Source organism: Vigna unguiculata, chromosome 7, assembly GCF_004118075.2.
Source record: "Vigna unguiculata cultivar IT97K-499-35 chromosome 7, ASM411807v1, whole genome shotgun sequence".
Lineage (NCBI taxonomy): Eukaryota > Viridiplantae > Streptophyta > Magnoliopsida > Fabales > Fabaceae > Vigna > Vigna unguiculata.
The window spans coordinates 37,715,783-37,732,538 of NC_040285.1; the positions used below are offsets into that span (position 1 = coordinate 37,715,783).

Here is a 16,756-nt window from a genome sequence, read left to right on the forward strand (position 1 = left end):
CAAAGAAATAAAACACTGTCAACAAACACAGTATCCTGATCCAAAAAAACCCATAAACTCAAAGTGTAAAGGAACCAACGTCAGAGAAATGCCCTAAACCTTCAAAAGGGTTCTTTTCAGCAGTTAAACAAGAGTCTCCTTCAGCCGCTGCAGAAGAATTCCTATCAACATAAAATACCGATAACAAGTGAATATACTGTAACAGAAAGTACTCTAACATACAATAAAACAAAAAGGAACTACAAGATCAAAAAGGTAAAATAACAAGTTCAGCCTATACCTCTCATCGCAACTGTAATCTCAATAAAACTGTTTGATAATCTCGAATCGACCATTTGCAACCTTCATGGCAATACCTGGTAAAAAAAAACCAAACAGGAGCCAAACAGATAAAAGAAATGAAGAGGCCCCTTCAGTCCAAGACGTGACAGTGACGGCCGAATGCAGCTCCCGCATCGTTGAATCAGAAGCGCACCACCTTAACTGTTACAACCTTAACTGTTTCATGGGCTGACATTGACCTTAAATGGTGAACTCTTGAACCAACGAGTCAGCAGCTGAGTCACAGCCTTCTACCGCCGCGGACTGGACTGAAGTGAGCCCCTTCGTAACCCTTACATAATTTAAATTTAATTCGTTTTCTCATCACATACTCTATACAACCACATGCATGTTAGTATTTGTAGCACAGAAACTCTATAGCACTGCATTTGTCAAAGAAAAAACCACCCATGGACAAAGCAATGCAAACCTTACTGTGCAGTCTAATAGAAAATAAAAACATAGAATTAACATTTATATTCAAAGATGGCTAGACTTCTAGCAAAACATTAGAAAACGGGTCTCACAGAGAAAGAGAGATAGGCGAAGGAGGGAGAGAGAGGAGTGACAAACATTAACATGTTTGGACACAGTACGAGGAAAAGAAGAGGGTAAGGGCGTGTTTAAATAGGAGAAGGTAGGGGATATTTTGGGACATACAAATCTAAAAGCAGGGTGAGCGAAGATTCTGGATGATGATGATGGTGTTGAAGTGAGGCCTTTTCATTTCAATCCATGAAGACAACTCTTTAATTTCGTACACTTGCTTGTATCTAATCAAACAGCTGTATGGCTTAACATTATCTATCTCTCTGTGACACAACACAACACAGCTGGCTCCATTACTCTTCCATTGGCCTTGCTGACACCTCTTCCTCCATCAATTGTCCTTCTATAATTAACCTAAATCACTTTCTACATTTTCCCATTCTTTTTTTTTTTCCATTTTGTTTACTTATAAAACTTATCATAGCCATTAGTGCAATCTGTGTCGCCTCATTATTACTGTCTTCTTTGTATGCTGTCCAAAGAAAATAAAAAAAAAACACTAATAATATCTCCTAGGCAATTCTAAAACATTAATTAATGAATTCATTACAGTATTATATAATCTTCTTCAAATAACGAATGTTCCTGTCATGGAGTTCATTCTGATTTCTTTACACACAGTATTTGTGTGGTCAAATTTCAACCAGATTCATCATTATTACTGATAAGAAAATAATCCAGAATGCAAGATTATGTTAATGGATCAAAGATTCGGATCAAGATTTTACTGACCCAGCTATAATGACGTTGATGAATACAATATATTTGTTTGTAACAAGCTCCTGTTTCTTCTCAGTGGCTAATTGACCGAGAAGAAAAGAAAAGAGCTAAATTGATTGGTAGGTGCAACAGATATTATGATCATTTCAAATCCATCTTCCATATTTTGTTCGTTATTTTTTTATAGAATATTTAGATAAAATTCTTACAAGTGTTTTCAAAATAAAAGATTACACAATTTTTTTACTGGTTAATATAAATTTATAGAATACTTTATTATACTATTCTTTAAAATCAGTAATCTAACTTTCTATAAACAAATTTTATAAAATATATTTTGTATTTCTAAAATATGTATAAAAAAAATTAATTTGCTCTCATAAATACTTACTGTCTAGTTCAATTGTCATACATACATTAATGATTATTCACTACTTGACTTAAAAGTTACTTTATTGATTATTAATTCTGAAGATTTATCAAATGTGTATATAAGAGAATTTGTATACACATTTGTATATCATTCTCCATGTATGGAGATGAAGTTCAATCTTATGTAGTCATGAAATATGAGTTTCCAGTAAATTTGTAAAATAAAAAATTATATGTAAAAAAAAAAAATATATATATATATATATATATATATATATAATGATATTAATGTAAATTATAATACGACGTTTCAAAAAAAAATTAATCAGATAACTTATTTTTAAAACTTGTTCATGAATTAAAAGTTTGTACACTTATTATGCCTAAATTATTTTACCAATCTAAAATTATTTTATATCTTTTATTAAATTTGAAATAATATGTATAAATATGAACTAAATATTTATTTTTTCTATTGATATTTTTTTCAAATCTCTCATACAGTTAAATTAATGTATAATTATTATTATATTATTCATTACTATTTCATAATTATGAAATATGTCATGATTATAATAATTTATATAATTTATAAGGTATGATTTGATTATAATATATATATATATATAACAATTTATTCTGTAAAATTTCTTTTATATTTTTTTTTCTGAGGGTATAACTTCTTTATTCATTACATCTCTTGCATTTCAAACTCTTCTGCATTTCTAACTACTCAAGATGTATTGATTCGAAATCAAAAAAATACTTATTCATTTAAAATTTTTAGGTATTTGTTTATAAAGAAATGGTGGAAGTAGAGAATATATTATTCTATTATTCTCATATTAAAAGAATACTTTGAAAAAGTTTAAGGATGTATTATGCTTCTAAAAGTGTAAACATATTATCTAAAAAAGAAAGTGTAAACATAATTCAACTGCTGAATGAATTTTAAAATTCAAACAAGTTACAGAGTAAATTTATGAAGTTGGCATGGGTAAGAGGAAAAGGTAAGTTCCCATGCAAAGAACCTGGTTCGTTCCCAAAACCAAATAGGTTTTCTCGATCAGATCAATTTCTACCGAAACTAGTTATTTCCGAACCACATCACATGCTTCATTCTCAATTGGTTCATTTCTTTCTTTTCTGATAAACTCACCCCCACAGGTGACATGCACAGATAAATAGCCATTGATGTTTCAGAAGACCTATCAACTAGTATCGCTCATAAATCAAGTTGGGGGAATCTTTTTTTTTTACGAACACGTCTTCTCGTGTGTTGTCTTTTCACTCGGTTTTTTTTTTTTTTTCTTTTACCAAGAGTTTTAACTTTAATGCAACAAATTTTCACCAACAAAGGAACTCTCATTATAATACCTTGTTTGAATGTTTGAATGGTGTGAAATAAAGTGACGAGTAAAACAAAAATTGTATCCATAGTTCAAAGTTGAAGTTCATGGGTAAGTATAGAAAAAATGTAGATTACATTTAACTGTTATGTTTTCGAAAACTCATTACCTGTGATTTAAATTCATTGAAATGCAAACAAGGAAGGTGAGAAATGTTGGACCTATTTGTTTGTCACTTCTTTACATGAATAGTTGCAAAATTCAGGTTTCAGGTTTTTCCCTTTTTCTGCCGTTGCCCTCTCTTTTTTTGTCTTCTTTTATGTGTACTATGCATATGTATGAAAATCACGTGCTATTCACATGTGAACTTTAAAACTTTGTTTTAGAATGTTACAATTTTTTTAAGTATCAATATATCCGATTTAGGATGTGTTCACGTGGAAATTAATTTAGGAAAAAAAATTAAATTTGAATACATTAAAAGATGAAGTTTGTGTTGTTCATTTTAATAATCAATTTGGATTGATATAAGGATTTGCAAACACCAACAAAAAAAACGAAAGAAAAGTGTGAAAAACGAAAAGATAACACGAAAAACAAGGTGTGCAGTTCACTTTTTTTTTTCACATGTTTGAACAGATTTGTGTAAAAAAAATAGATTTAAATAGATTAGAAAATGAAGTTTGTATTGTTCACTTTAATAATTTGTTTAGATTCATATAAGGATTTGCGAACACCAATAAATAAACGAAAGGAAAGTGTGAAAAACGAAAAGAAAACACGAAAAACAAGGTGTGCAGTTCACTTTTTTCTTTCTCCACATGTTTGAACAGATTTGTGTAAAAATAAATAAATTTGAATGGATTAGAATATGAAGTTTGTGTTGTTCACTTTAATAATTTGTTTGGATTCATATAAAGATTTGCGAACACCAACAAAGAAACGAAAGAAAAGTGTGAAAAACGAAAAGAAAACACGAAAAACAAGGTGTGCAGTTCACTTTTTTTTTCACATGTTTGAACAGATTTGTGTAAAAAAAATAGATTTAAATAGATTAGAAAATGAAGTTTGTATTGTTCACTTTAATAATTTGTTTGGATTCATATAAGGATTTGCGAACACCAATAAATAAACGAAAGGAAAGTGTGAAAAACGAAAAGAAAACACGAAAAACAAGGTGTGCAGTTCACTTTTTTCTTTCTCCACATGTTTGAACAGATTTGTGTAAAAATAAATAAATTTGAATGGATTAGAATATGAAGTTTGTGTTGTTCACTTTAATAATTTGTTTGGATTCATATAAAGATTTGCGAACACCAACAAAGAAACGGAAGAAAAGTGTGAAAAACGAAAAGAAAACACGAAAAACAAGGTGTGCAGTTCACTTTTTTCTTTCTCCACATGTTTGAACAGATTTGTGTAAAAATAAATAAATTTGAATGGATTAGAATATGAAGTTTGTGTTGTTCACTTTAATAATTTGTTTGGATTCATATAAAGATTTGCGAACACCAACAAAGAAACGAAAGAAAAGTGTGAAAAACGAAAAGAAAACACGAAAAACAAGGTGTGCAGTTCACTTTTTTCTTTCTCCACATGTTTGAACAGATTTGTGTAAAAATAAATAAATTTGAATGGATTAGAATATGAAGTTTGTGTTGTTCACTTTAATAATTTGTTTGGATTCATATAAAGATTTGCGAACACCAACAAAGAAACGAAAGAAAAGTGTGAAAAACGAAAAGAAAACACGAAAAACAAGGTGTGCAGTTCACTTTTTTCTTTCTTCACATGTTTGAACAGATTTGTGTAAAAATAAATAAATTTGAATGGATTAGAATATGAAGTTTGTGTTATTCACTTTAATAATCTGTTTGGATTCATATAAAGATTTGCGAACACCAACAAAGAAACGAAAGAAAAGTGTGAAAAACGAAAAGAAAACACGAAAAACAAGGTGTGCAGTTCACTTTTTTCTTTCTTCACATGTTTGAACAGATTTGTGTAGAAAATGAATTAAATGTCTTAAAAGCCTTACTTATAATCTCTTATATTATAAAGCTTTTGTAGTTCATTTTAATAATCTTTTTGGATTCGTATAAGGATTTACGAACACCAACAAAGAAATGAAAAGATAGTGTGAAAACAAAAAGAAAAACACGAAAAACAAGGTGTGCAGTTCACTTTTTTCTTTCTTCACATGTTTGAACAGATTTGTGTAGAAAAGAAGTGAAATGTCTTAAAAGTCTTACTTATAATTTATTATATTATAAAGTTTGTGTTGTTCATTTTAATAATCTGTTTAGATTCGTATAAGTATTTGCGAACACCAACTAAGAAATGAAAAAATAGTGTGAAAAATGAGAAGAAAAACACGAAAAACAAGGTGTGTAGTTCACTTTTTTCTTTCTTCACATGTTTGAACATATTTGTATAGAAACATAGTGAAATGTCTTAAAAGTCTTACTTATAATCTATTATATTATAAAGTTTGTGTTGTTCATTTTAATAATTTGTTTGAATTCGTATAAGGATTTGCGAACACCAAAAAATAAATGAAAAGATAGTGTGAAAAACGAAATGAAAAACATGAAAAACAAGGTGTGCAGTTCACTTTTTTCTTTCTTCACATGTTTGAACAGATTTGTGTAGAAAAGGAGTGAAATGTCAAAAAGTCTTACTTATAATCTATTGTATTATAAAACTTTATATGTAATAACAATATAATTAGTAACAATACTTAAAATAATGATAATAATGAATTAATAAATTATGTTTTGTAATATTAAATTGCAATTTTAATTTCATTTTAACATTATTTTTTCTATTTATAATACATTTATCATCAAGGGCAAAATAGTAATCATATTATTTTATTTATTAAGTTTGTTTTTTAATTTATCATACCTATTATATTATACACAAAATTTCATCAATTTTGATTTTGAATCACACAATCTTTCCCTTAATCAAAACAACCTCACCTTCACCTTCACTTTCAAATTGACACCACTCTCAACCCAAAACCTTAAGGCGATGAGTTTATGCCTTGATCCTTATATGGTGCTCTACTTTCTCAATTCTGGTCAATGTGAGACTTAGACTGAGGGAGAGTACCTTCAACCACATTGGTACACTCCCCCTCCAGCGGAAGCTACCCTTTTCTGTACCGCCATTCTTCTTAACGGGACACGCTTTACCTGACCAACACTGTCAGGGATCATACTGCACTCGTCTGAGCCCGTATTAACCATCGGCTCTGATATCACTTGTCAGGTTTATAAAGGAGAAGGTATCACTGGGGAGATACAACACCAATGAGACCTGAGCCCAACCACATAAGACACTGACACCACTCTCAACCCAAAACCTTAAGGCGATGGGTTTATGGGTCTTGATCCTTATATGGTGCTCTACTTTCTCAATTCTGGTCAATGTGGGACTTAGACTCACACTTGGATTCCTAACACAAATTTACTCAAACTCACCCCATCCCTCGATTTCATCTCTCAATTCAAACATAACATAAGGGATTTTGAAGTGAATTTAAAAATAAAGTGCGTGAATGTTTGAGTTATTTAATTGATGTGATAAATTAAAAAGTAAGTTTAATGAAGAAAAAAACAAGATTACCAAATTGTCCTTGATGTTGAAAGTAATCTAAAATTATATTTAGATGAGTTATATTTATTTTATAAAAGATATTTAATGAATAAGTTGAAAAAATAATTATTTAAAATTTCAAATTTTAACTCATCATCTCAAATAGTTTTTTTTCAAATAACTACGTTATCACTAATTTTCCAAATGAAAAGGCGTAGGAGCGAGGTACAATCTTTGTCGGGAGAATAAAAAAATCTTTATTATTTTGTATGTTTATTTTGTTTGATTTTTGGGAACAACAAATATTTTAAAACATCTACTTTTATCTTGCATATACTTAATTAAAGGGAACCGTCTTAGGATGGACATTGTGGGGTACTAATACCTTCTTCACACGTAACCGACTCCCGAACCCATATTTGATTTTGAAGACTATTTTTTTTAAGTTTTTTCTATAGTTTCCATAATAAATTATGGTGACGACTCTTCTGTTTTTTTTTAATTATTTTTGTTGTCCCACCGCGATCTCAGTTGCGACAGAAAGCAAAATGATTTTTCTCGAGCACATCGATTTTGGGTTTAGTGGAAAAAATCCTACAATTTTTTTAGTCTAAAGTGAGGTCATAGTTTTCATTGATGTAGTCATACATTCTAGTGCCAACATTTAAAAAATTGTGGCTTTTAGTAATTTGAACACCACACTTGCACAAACGTTGCCTTTCATGTCTTTAGGCTACATTTTTATACGCATTGTCTAATTTCGTGTTGCCTTTGGTAGTTTTTAAGTAACGCCTACAAAAGTGTTTATTTAATATAGTAAATGAAACACTTTTGTACTCGCGAACAAATTTAGTATTAAAGCCAAAAATGTTATAGTGTAAATAGTTTGACTTTGACTGCACGTTATGGTTTTGAAGGGGTTATTGTTAAATTTGTTGAGTTTAAGAAAAAAATTTCAATAACGGGATGCCCTAGATAGAAATATGAAAGATAGGTAAGCTTACACTTTTAAATCAGTGTATAAGAAACTTCATGATGGTTTTAGAAAGGAAGACCTTGATTTATTTTAATTACTTTGAAAATTAAATGTCCTCCTTTATGCACGACATTTCGCATAGAGAGTCTTACTTAATAAAGTAGTAACCCCTGAAAATTTGATTAACAAATGGGTAATCGTAGGAACACAACGTATGTTATGTGTGTAGCTACGGAAACAACAAACCATATGTTAAGCAGTTTTGAGGCTCCTTAACAAGGAAAGGGCGTAAATTGAGTGTGATGTTTTGCATATAGTCAAATTATGTGCAATCTTTGTGCTTTTTAACTTACTTTTCTTAAGCATGCATGGCCTATATGCTTGTGGATTGCTGGTATTTATCTTAACCATTTGTTAGGCTATTTGTAGTCAAAACCTTTATTTTTTGGTAAAATTCGTATAGACTAGAACGATTGAAGGACAAACATGCCTAGAGGGGATGAAGAATTAAGTGTTCGTGACAATCCAAACTTCAATTTACACAAAGCCTTATAAGAAATTTAAGAGGATAGTTTAAGAATAGATGAAACCAATATGTTTTCTAGTTTAATTTGTGTGTTGCTCTTTATTTGTCGTTATATTTTTCTCTCTTTTAATTTTGTTTATTTTGCTATTTGTTTATAGTTTTTTTTCTTGTAAAAAAGTTGAAGGATCTTTGTTCACCGTTTATATTAATATTTTTTATTGCTAATAAAAAAATTATTTGTTTATATGTTGTTTGTAAATGAGTTTCTCCAATTTTTTTTCTTTGGATTATTGAATGTAATTCAAGTTGTAAATTGTTGTTTATCTTTGATATGTCAAATTTTATTTGTAGTGCAATTTGAACTAATGATACTGTTATTACATGTATTTACATGATACTCTTATATATTAGAAAATAAATTGTATGAAGTCATGGTTATATTTAGAAGAGAAGTTTGTAAATCATGTAAAGATATTTCATTAAAAATAATATGTTAGTAGTCCAACATAATTGATTATGTATGACTCGTAATAATTATATACTGTTAAAAAGACATTATTTTACGGGTGATATGTCTACACAGCCGATTATGTGGGTTATTTTTCCCAAGATATACATTTTTTAACATTTTTTTTATCACCAACATAAATAATTTCTTGAATTGCATCTTTAAATTTGTAAAAAATAGTAGGAGGACACTTTGGACTTTCTAATGCCAACAACCTCTTTTTAATTGTATAAAATCAATCTCATACACATATAAATATTTCACTCATTTTTATTTATTTTTCTTCATCCTTCATACAATTTAAACAAGTTTATTTTCTACTTCAATTATTATTTTTTGTTTCATCGTTTGACCATCCCAATGTAAGTGGTTTATAGTGAAAAAATAGGTAGAAATATGTCTTTGTTGAAAAAAAAAAAAGTAAATGCAAATTATATGCAAAACATTTGTGACGGGAATAATATATATTTAAAAGACACTTTTAAATGTTTGCTTTCACATATTTAGTAGTAGTGTGTTTGGTTACGCATAATTAATTATGATTTGCAAATGATCCCTTTTACTTTTCGGAACAGGTAATCTGAAAATTAATCGAATTGAGAAATTCAGATTGGATGTTTCCTCTAAACCACGGTTATTTTTATGTTCAATAATTTTGTTAAACATTTAATGTTGTCTAAGGACACGTGAGCACCAAAAGGGAAAAATTAAGAAATTAAAAATGAAAACAATGAGCATAACTAAATAAAAATAATATAAAGGTTAAAGTTGTTTGATAAACAAAATGTTATAGTAATAAAAAGTAAAGTAGATAAAATATTCTGGTTTAGTAATAAAAATATAAAATATACAATACCAAAATCAATTCGTCAAAATATTAATATATGTTTTTATTATAAGTCCAATTTTACTCTAAATCTATAATGGGACTTGTTTATGCACTTCCAAACATTTTTCATGTACTTCCAAAAATAATTTAAATTTTCACTTTGCCTCCTTATGTAAAAGTAACAACATTTTTATCTATTTTTATCATTTGTAACTAATTCACTCTCAAGAAACTTTTTCACATAAATGTTGACATCTAATGCCTTTTTCTTCCTCTTTTACGGATGTTATGTCTATTTTTTTTTTTATTTACGATCGTCGATATATGGTGTTTAGTTTTGTTTTTACTAATGTTGATATCTAATATATTATTTTTTTTAAAGAAAAATGTTATTATGAATGTCGACATTCCATTAAATAAATAAATATATATATATATATATATATTATTTATATTTTGTATTTTTAGTTTTTAATTTATTTATTTTTATTTTTTTACTCTTACTTTTTCAATTTAATTATAGTTTAATTTTTTAATTTGTTTAATATAATTTTTTAAAATTAATATATTAAAAATATAAAATATTTTAAGATAAATTAAATTAAAATAATTTAACAAATGTTTAACAGATATGAAAATCGGTTAAATTTTTTTGAAAAATGTTTCTTTTAAATTAAAAATAATAAATATTAATATAATATTTTTGAAAATATTTATATAAATTAATATAAAGTAAATTATATTTTATTTGTTTAATTTTTGATTTAATGAAAATTAAAAATATTTAAATTAACATAAATTACAAAAATAGCATCATTTTACATATCTTAACGTGAAAATCTGGTTAACAAATTTAAAAAAAAAAATTTAAGATAAAATTTTGAAATAAATAAATTATATATATATATATATATATATATATTTCATTTATTTTTTATTCTTTAATTTATATTTACTTTCAATTTTTTATTGTTAATTTTTTTATATTTTAATATGTTAATATTTATTACATTAAAATTATAATTTTTTTAAAAGTGTTAAACGAATTTCCACATCTAGTTAATGTATCAAAACTTATGTTAATTTTTTAATTTATGTTAATTTAAATATTTATAAATTAAACATATACATTAAATAAATTAAAAAGTTAAAATAAAAATAAATTTTAAGAAGATTAACAGTAAGAAAAGTAAATAAAAATAAATTAAAGAAATTTATATATATATATATATATATATATATATATATAATGTTGACATCCGATAAAAAAAAATTAAAATTTCAGATGTTGGCATGTGTAAAATAAAATTAAACATCGGAGGTTAACTTTGAAAAAAAAACATAATACTGAACGTCAACATCTGATATATAGTAAAAATATTTTAATATCGACTTTCATATAAAAAATATCAGATATTGAAATTCATTCGAAAAAACCTTGGAGTAAGTAAGTTAGAAAAAGAAAAAAAGTAGTTATTTTAACTTAAAGACAAAATGGGAATTTAAAATCTTTGAGGATACAGAATAAATGTTTGGAGGTGCAGTGAGAAACTCCATTTATAATACATGTCGAGAAAAAGTTGAGACACAGGACATGGATAAGAAAAAAAAAAAAAAAGGTCGCTTTAGTAGGACAAAAATAAGGGTATTTCTTCTCCTCGTGTTTTCTTACTGCACCCCGTTTATTTAAAAATGACTTAAAATCTTAATATCAGATTTCCTAAGCCGCACCTCTCCTTCACCCTTTGCCTCGGTGCACCTCCATTTTGGTTCATAGTTCCTCACACCTAATAATCATTATTCAAAACGAATTATTGTCGTAAGATAGTGCCTTGCCAAATTAAGTCATCATTGCAAATTCAAATATGTCAAAGGCAAAACTCTCGAATATTTGTATTACGTATTGTATAATTTATAATAAAATTTATATTATGAATTCTCTTTGAAATTTGTGTTATGAATTACATAATTCCGAAATAAAATTTGTATTACGAATTCGAAATACAAATTTATATTTTGAATTTGTATAATTTAAATTTCGTAAAGTTGTTATTTTTGAATTATAGTCTAATCAAAATATTTATTAATCACGTAATCTAGACCTATAATTTCATCATAAGCATAATTAAAATTTCAAAAGATGCAGGGCGCAGGAAGAAAATACGAGTTTGCATAAAGAAATTTCCTGAAAATAAGAAGTGTACATTTGTGGTTCTATAAACGTTTTACCCAAAATTATATTATTGTAACGGAGAATGCTAACCAGTGTCCTAAGGACACCGGTTAAAGAACAATAAATGTGCTTTGATATCATCATTTTTACATTAAAAGTTGAAATAATTAAATACAATAATTAAAATAGTATAAATGCACACAATAAATTTTATAAAGATAAAAATACCCTTTTAAATGTGCAGACAATAACTTACTATTACAAAACAAGCTTTTGGAATTTTTAAAGTCTCTACTAAAAAGAAAAAAAATCAATTAAGTCTTAAATTGACACTTTAATTATTCTTTTTTTTGTAACATTTTTAGATGTTTAACAGTATTTTTTTTGTTGGTTTTTCTATTAATTTATACTTTTTTATGTTATTTTTTTTAAGTTTTAGATGTTTAACACTATTTTTTTTTGTTGGTTTTTTGTTAATTTAAATTTTCTTATATTTAATTTTTAACAGTATTAAAATATAGTTATTTTATTATTTAATTAGTTTTTAAATTTTATTTATGAACATTAAATAAAATATTAAATATACATGTATAATATTTATGGATATTTTTGTCTTTTAGAAAAAATAAAATTACATTAATAATTATTAGGTCAGATTATACTTATCTATATATTCTTGTAAAATCTAATATATATTAATTATTCTTAATAATACCTTAGAACACTGATTAGCGAGACCTTATTTTAATTTACCTAAAGTTTAAGTATAGATGTTAGTCCTTATTAAATAAAAACTAACGTCTTGTTTGAAGAAGTTGAAAAAGATTATTAAATAGAGTAATTTTTTATTTCTTTTATTAAATGAAAAAAACTTTACTTAAAAAATATCTTTTGGATGACAAGTAACGGAGCCGTTAGAAGTCCCACCACAAGTAACATGTAACATTGCCCTTATCAGTGCCGCCGCAAGGTCTGTGGGCTTCTTCCCCGGTGGGAGAGACTGTATCGCGACATTTTCAGGCGACTCGAGATCCATCCCAGAAGGAGAAGAAGGGTTGAAACGCGATTTTGAATACCTAATTTGAACTCTGAACTCTATGGCAAGCTCATATTTTTATTTCTTATAATTTTTATTGTTGTTTCAGCAAAAGGGAAGAAGTGGAAGAATCTCTCCCTTAACTGAACAGAATGAATGCAGTTTACCTTTCTCCAAACCATTCAATTTCCCAATCATGTTACAAACCCAGAGAGGGCACTTTGATCGGAAGAAGTCGTGGTATTCAGATTAGAGGTCGGAGTGTTGTGAGTGCGTGTCTTAATGCGGATGTTGCTGCACCAAACACTGGGAAGACAAAATTGGAGAAAATTAAGGAAGTGATCGAGATGGAAGGGAAGTATTTGGTGGGAACATATGTAAGATCACCAGTGGTGGTTGAGAGGGGTGAAGGTTGCAAGTTGTATGATGTTGAAGGAAAAGAATATTTAGATTTGAGTGGTGGGATTGCTGTGAATGCTCTGGGACATGGTGATGTAGATTGGTTAAAAGCTGTTGTTGAACAAGCTGCCACCCTTACTCATACCAGCAATATATTCTACACAATACCTCAGGTTTGTGCATGTTACTATATGTCTGAGTTATATCAATTTCTTCATATCTATGTGTTAGTATGCACACTGTAGTTAACCTGTATAGTTTACAAATCCTCTTAAAAGTGTTATTTGAGTACTGAAATAGAAAGTCACTAGGACTACATACAAAGCAACAGAAAATTAGTGATCTCAGAGAGAAGAGCCCATAGAAGAGAGAGAAGAATATGACCTCATTCCTTAATAAATACTATCCTCAGTTCTTCAATCGTGCGGGATGAGTCACCAACTGCACCTAACAAACTATGGTGCCACATGCTCTTCATCATTGTGGACTGCCAGCTGTCCCTTGTTTCCACTACGTGCCTCTCCTATGGATATTACATTCTCTTAATGGTGATCTACCTTAGCTTGAGAGAGTTAATTTCCAGGATTGGTTACTTGTTTTATACTGTACCATTAGCTAATTGAAGGGAAACCTAGTTGTTGTTATCAGGCATTAAACCTTAGAGTATAGTGCTTACTTGGTTGGTAATTCTATAAATTAGAATTGTTTAAAACTCTAGTAGGAAAAGGGAAACTAAACCAATATATAAAAATGATAAATAAGTCCCCAATGAAACATAAGTGTACATAATGTTGTCAGCACTCGAGGCTTCTATTATTTTTTAGTTTACAATATGAAGGACTTTATGAGTAATCCTAGTTATTAGTCTTCATAGGGTGTTAAAAGATTAATTTACATCTCCCCAATTTTATACTCTACTGTTCATAGAATCCAGAGTATTGTAGTTTCCCATTATCAGATTTCTTCCATCCCTGATATGTTCTGCATAAATGCCAGTTAATCTGGCAGTATATGAGTCCTTGATCCTATACTTGTTAGAGAAATAGAAAAAGATTTGCCATTGATCATTTGGTTTGGGGATTTCATTCTTTATTGTGCTTTGGATTTTTGGAGTAAGAGATGGTCATTGATCATATGATTTTATTATGTCATTCTGTTATTGCATCTGCATTATGAAAAGGAAAGAAAATAACATTTAGTATATGTTTTTTTTTTCTAATAAGTATATGGTTGTAATGTTATTGGGTATGTCTTTATTATAACTTTATACTTTATTTAATAGTGGTTCCATTATGCTTTACTTTGGTTCATTTCTTGTAGAAGCAGGTTATGCGTCTCTGCACAGTGTTGCATTCTATAATTATATTTGAATTGTTGCAGGTAGAATATGCAAAGCGTCTTGTGGATTCCTCTTTTGCTGATCGTGTGTTCTTTTCAAATTCTGGAACCGAATCAAATGAAGCAGCTATAAAATTTGCAAGAAAACATCAGAGACAAATAACTACTAATGGGAAGGAGCCAGCAACAGAGTTCATTGCTTTTAGTAACTGCTTCCATGGGAGAACCTTGGGTGCTCTTGCTTTGACAAGTAAAGTACAATATAGAACACCTTTTGAACCCATAATGCCTGGAGTGACCTTTTTAGAGTATGGAAATGCTCAGGCTGCAACAGAATTAATTAAGCAGGGCAAGATTGCTGCAGTTTTTGTGGAACCCATCCAAGGAGAAGGTGGGATTTACAGTGCCACAAAAGAATTTCTACAGTCCCTGCGCAATGCTTGTGATGAAACTGGGGCACTTCTTGTGTTTGATGAGGTATCGTGCATCTAATATTGATATATTACTGTTAATGGTAATGCCTAGTGTTCCTGAAAAACTTTAAACTTAAATTTGCGTATGTAACAAGCCAAGACTCCATTGATTTTCACTTTTAAGTGTTTTTTTTTTTTCAGTTTATTTCTAAGTTCCTTTGGAAAAGATTGTTTAGTATGTTGATGACATTGTGACCCAAAAAATGGTCTGTTGGTCTATCTTTGCCATGTTGATTGAATGATGAGAAGATTGACATTGTCACATGAATTATGTTGTTCATAGAGTGACAAAATATAGGTGTCATATGTTGAGGTATAATTATAGCTAATTTAAGTATTGCATTTGGTTTTATATACTATTCTATTAACTATCATATGCTTCTTGTGATTTTGTAGGTTCAATGTGGTTTAGGTAGAACAGGGTTTTTATGGGCCCATGAAGCATATGGGGTCTTCCCTGATATGATGACCCTTGCAAAGCCTCTTGCTGGAGGCCTACCTATCGGAGCAGTTTTGGTGACAGAGAGAATTGCTTCTTCTATAAATTACGGTGATCATGGAAGCACTTTTGCAGGAAGCCCTCTTGTTTGCAGTGCTGCTCTTGCTGTTTTTGATAAGATATCAAAACCTGATTTCCTGTCATCTGTATCTAAGAAAGGCCTCTACTTCAAAGAACTACTCAAGCAGAAGTTGGGAGGAAACCGACATGTGAAAGAAATTCGTGGTGTTGGACTAATCATAGGAATAGATTTTGATGTACCTGCCACGCCCTTTGTCGCTGCTTGTCAAAATTCTGGCCTGTTAGTGTTAACTGCTGGAAAAGGAAATGTAGTGAGGATTGTCCCACCATTGATCATAACAGAGAAGGAGATCGAGCAAGCTGTTGACATTTTGTTCCAAACTATAGAAGTTCTTGATAAGTAGGAGGGAGAAGAAAGAGGACTGGCATTGCAAGCAAAAATTAACTTATTTGGTTGGGTATTGTTGAGTAGTTGAAGTTTCAGATGCCAACCTCACTACTTCCCTTTCATTGAAGATGTTTTCATGGTAAGAATAATTCAACATTGTTATTGCATTTCTTAGTAATGCATGGCAGATGAGATGGTTTATATGGTCCATTCTCCCACACTTTTATTTGTTGCCTTTTGTTCGTATGAAGTGCAATAATGACTATAAGATCTTCTCGGTTTCTATACACATAAACTCTCCTTTGGTAGAAGATGTTAGTTATCTAGGGTGTTTCTTTGGGTTTGTCTAGAAGTTATAAGAGTTTTTACATATTTTCTAATTTATAAGTTTATTTTTGTTTATGAATATAATTTTATTTTGTTCTCGATGGAAATTTCTTGTGCAACAGGTCTTTCCTCCTTTATAAAAGCTTCTAAGACGCATTGACTTGTTTTGCCGAAGTTTTTCTATGATTTTTTCTTCTGAAAATCTTATAGGTCATATTAAAATTGAATAACTAGTTTTCTTTACCTGTTCTGTTCTTATTCTTTTTCTTCTGAAAATCAATTGAGTTATGTTTTCTGTGAATGAAGCAAAGAATTGTCTGCCATTGGATCAGTGGGTCACTGACATAAT

The 16,756-nt window shown here is 29.0% G+C and overlaps 1 protein-coding gene across 1 annotated transcript; it reads left to right on the forward strand.

Annotated features, from left to right (window-relative positions):
• The first annotated feature begins 12,825 nt into the window (after positions 1–12,825).
• On the forward strand, positions 12,826–16,514 carry LOC114191930 (acetylornithine aminotransferase, mitochondrial-like). Its single transcript, XM_028081384.1, has 4 exons — positions 12,826–12,980; positions 13,072–13,534; positions 14,742–15,176; positions 15,569–16,514. The coding sequence occupies exons 2-4, from the start codon at positions 13,115–13,117 to the stop codon at positions 16,094–16,096; spliced, it is 1,383 nt and encodes a 460-aa protein (XP_027937185.1). The 5' UTR covers positions 12,826–12,980; positions 13,072–13,114; the 3' UTR covers positions 16,097–16,514.
• The last annotated feature ends 242 nt before the right edge of the window (positions 16,515–16,756 follow it).